General features: G+C 38.0%; 1 protein-coding gene across 1 annotated transcript; it reads left to right on the top strand.

Moving 5' to 3' along the window:
* Positions 1-3,149: 3,149 nt before the first annotated feature.
* On the top strand, positions 3,150-3,752 carry LOC106776739 (uncharacterized mitochondrial protein AtMg00810-like). Its single transcript, XM_014664209.1, has one exon. The coding sequence runs from the start codon at positions 3,150-3,152 to the stop codon at positions 3,750-3,752; it is 603 nt and encodes a 200-aa protein (XP_014519695.1).
* Positions 3,753-4,051: the final 299 nt, after the last annotated feature.

The following is a 4,051-nucleotide window of genomic DNA, read 5'->3' as shown; positions in this document are numbered from 1 at the left end:
AGGCTATCTCTGTGATGGTATCAGAGCCATCATTAGAGCTTATCATATCGATATCTATTGTTTTTGGGCATGTTGTTCCACCCGCTATCGCGCGGCTATCAGATCACCCATTAAATGTCTAATCTCACGCTCGAGATGTATATACCTCGACATGAGGGGGGTGTTGGAAGTCCCACATCGACTAGAGATAAAGCCAATTTAGTGTATATAAGTAGGTGCAAACCTCATCCTACAAGCCAGTTTTGTGGGGTTGAGTTAGGCTTAAAGTCTACTTCTAACATGAGGACCGAGCCTTGCAATTTCTCAGAGGTTTGAACGAACAGTATGGTAACATTTAATCTCATGTTCTCCTAATGGATCATATACCTCCTGTTTCCAAAATTTTCTCTTATGTTATGCAACAGGAAAAACAATTAGTGAATAATAATTTTTCAATCATTTGGAATCTAACAATATTACTGTCACTATAAGCACAATTGTTCTTTTTGTGGCAAAACTAGTCATACTATTGATGTGTGTTATAAGAATCATGGGTTTCCATCTGATCACAAGTTCTACAATGGTAAAAGTCTTCTTTCAAGAAATCAAGAACCTGACAATGATAATCAAGGAGAAACACCTGATCATGAAATGCGACTCACAAAACAACAATATCAGGCTCTTCTGGCTCTCCTCAACCCTAACATTGATATTGCTATTGTTTCCAATCCTCAAATTGGCTCCCTAAATTCTAGTTCCTCTGATACAGGTAAAACACTTCTGCATTGTAATACTACTGGTGATTCAGGTACCACAACTTGGATATTGGACTCTGGTGCCACTGACCATGTTGTTTCCTCTCTTAAACATCTCCATTCTTATGATCAAATTAAACTTGTGACGATTAATCTTACTAATGGCATCACTACACAAGCTACACATAAGGAACTATTCAACTATGTGATAAAATTTGTCTCAAAGATGTTCTTTACATTCTAGATTTTTGTTATAATTTGATCTCTATATCTAAATTGGTTCTGCATAATGGTGTTCATGTAGTTTTCATTAATTCCACATGTTTTATCTATGACTCAACAATACATCACAAGATTGGTTCAATTGACTCTCACGTTGGCTTATATACTTTTCATGGACCTAACCTCACTATTGTTGTCTTTGTACATCCTACCAGTGCACACAACACACACACTGCTGATAGAAATAATATTTGGCACAACCGCTTAGGCCACTTATCTGATAAACATTTAGATATTCTTAAACAGAAATATCCATGCATAAATTCTCGGTTAGACAATTGTATTGTCTGCCACATTGCTAAACAAAAGAAATTGCCTTTTACTTCAAACAATTATGTTGCTTCTCATGCCTTTAATATCATATATGTTAACATTTGGGGACCTTTTCCCACTGCATCGCTACACTCTCAGAAATACTTTCTCACTATTGTTGATGACCATACTAGATATGCATGGGTTCATTTGATGCATGCTAAATCTGAAACTCGCAATCATCTTTTTCATTTCATATCACATGTTAAGAATCAATTTCAAACAACTATTAAAGTCATCAGGTCTGATAATGGGCCAGAGTTTGCCATGCATGATTACTTTAACTCTCAAGGGGTTATTCACCAAACTTCATGTAATGAAACACCCCAAAAAAATGGCATTATTGAAAGAAAACATCAACACCTTTTAAATGTTACTAGGGCCTTGCTTTTTCACTCAAAACTTTCTAATCAATTATGGACATATGCTCTTAATTATGCAACTCTTCTTATCAACATTATTCTCACCCCTCTTCTTAATAACAACTCCCCATATGACAAACTCTTTCATAAAGATTTTGATATTTCTAGACTTAGGGTGTTCAGATGTCTTTGTTATACTAGCACCCTCCAAGCTCATAGAAAAAAACTTAACCCTAGGGTTACCCCAAGCATCTTTCTTAGTTTACATCCTACTACAAAAGGATACATCATCTATAGACTTGACACCCATGACATGCAAATTTCTCACAATGTTAATTTTTATGAAAATGAATTTCTCAATACCCCATTCTCCTTCCTCTCCAAACTCCATTTTACCCTTGCCTTTACCCTTGCCTCTCCATCATCCTGATACTTTTCATGATCTGCATCAAACCCATCATCTTGCACTTATTCCCTCTACTACTACTACCACTCATACTGACACCAACATTGTCTCCCCTAGGAGATCTATTAGACAAAGGAAAACACCTGCATATTTAAAAGATTTCCAAATAGCTTCCTATAGTAACATTACTACTAAATATCCTATTGAGCATGTTCTTAGTTTTGACAGGTTGTCTCCCACATATAGAGGTTTTATATCCTCTATTGATTCAACACATGATCTTACTGACTACAAATAAGCCATTCAACATGAACATTGGCGTACTGCTATGAAGGCAGAAATTACTGCTCTTGAACAGAATAGGACATGGACTCTCACTGATCTACCTCCCAACAAGAAAGCCATAGGCTGTAAATGGGTTTATAAAACAAAGCACAGAGTTGATGGCATTGTTGACAAGTTCAAGGCTCGCCTCGTTGCTAAAGGGTATACACAATTGAAAGGCATTGACTATTTTGACACCTTCTCACCAGTTGCCAAACTCACCATTGTCCGGTTAGTTCTCTCATTGGCTGCTGCAAAGAATTGGCCTCTAAAGCAACTTGACGTCAACAATGCTTTCTTACATGGAGAATTAAATGAGGAAGTCTACATGAAAGCTCCACTGGGATTCCATTACTCCAATCACAACAAAGTATGTCTTTTGCATAAATCTCTCTATGGCTTGAAACAAGCCAATCGCCAATGGTATGCCAAGCTATCTTCTTTCCTTCTCTTTCACATGCTTACTTAAACTTTTGGTGATCATTCTCTTTTTATCAAACATAATGGTGCTACAATCACTATCTTACTAATTTATGTTGATGATATCATCCTTACTGGTAATAATATGCATGAAATTGATCACATCACAAATATACTCAATGATCAATTCAAAATCAAAAGCATGGGTAACTTGTCTTATTTTTTAGGCTTCGAGGTTGCTCGTAACTCTACATGTATCCACCTCTCCCAGTGTAAATATGCCTTGGATCTCTCCTCCACGAAACTGGAATGCTTGTTGCTGCTCCTGTCAGTGCTCCCATGAATTTTTCTGCCAAGGTTTCATCTAAAGGTGACCAGCTTGCTAACCCCATTGTTTTTCGTTCTCTGACCGGGCATCTCATATATCTTACCAACACCCATCCAGATATAACCTACGTTGTTCATCGCCTTAGCCAATATGTTGCCTCCCCTACTCAGGCTCATCATCAAGCTGCTTTTCACATCCTCCGCTACATCAAAAACACCCCTGGTCAGGGCATTTTTCTCAAAGCCACAAGTAATATCACCTTAAAGGCTTACAACGATTCTGATTGGGTCGGATGCCCTGATTCCAGAAAATCTACCACCGACTACATTGTTTATCTTGGAGATTCCCCAATTTCATGGAAGTCAAAGAAGCAACCCATTGTTTCTCGTAGCTCCTCCAAAGCCGAATATCGTGCCCTTGCTCAAAGAGTCTATGAGATCCAATGGCTTACTCAATTCCTCAATGAACTTTGTCTTCCTATATCCCACCCTGCCACCATTAAAATTGCTACCAACCAAGTCTTCCACGAACGCACGAAACATATTGAGATCAAACGCCATCTTATTCTTGAGAAAGTTCAATAAGGAATTGTCAAACTTCTCCCTATGCATTCAGCTCTCCACCTTGCCGAGTATCCTCACAAAGTCGCTTCCTCCTTCCGTCTTTCACGATATAAATTCCAAGCTTGGCACACTTGATATATATGCCAAGCTTGGCACACTTGATATATATGCCAAGCTTGAGGGGGGCTGTCAGAAATAATGTTCCAACTAAATCCACTGCACCGCACCACTTCACCGCTTCACATTTATTGTTTTCTGTTTTTTTGTTCTTTCTTTTCTTTTATCTCCTATATATGTATCCTTCTCTGTTCCCCTTTACT

This window comes from Vigna radiata, chromosome 11 (assembly GCF_000741045.1).
Source record: "Vigna radiata var. radiata cultivar VC1973A chromosome 11, Vradiata_ver6, whole genome shotgun sequence".
In the NCBI taxonomy this organism is placed as follows: Eukaryota; Viridiplantae; Streptophyta; class Magnoliopsida; order Fabales; family Fabaceae; genus Vigna; species Vigna radiata.
This window is presented reverse-complemented; position numbering and strand designations above follow the sequence as displayed.

Bases quoted from the DNA above. Each gene is read 5' to 3' on its own strand.
- LOC106776739 (XM_014664209.1), top strand. From the start codon at position 3,150: ATGCTTGTTGCTGCTCCTGTCAGTGCTCCCATGAATTTTTCTGCCAAG.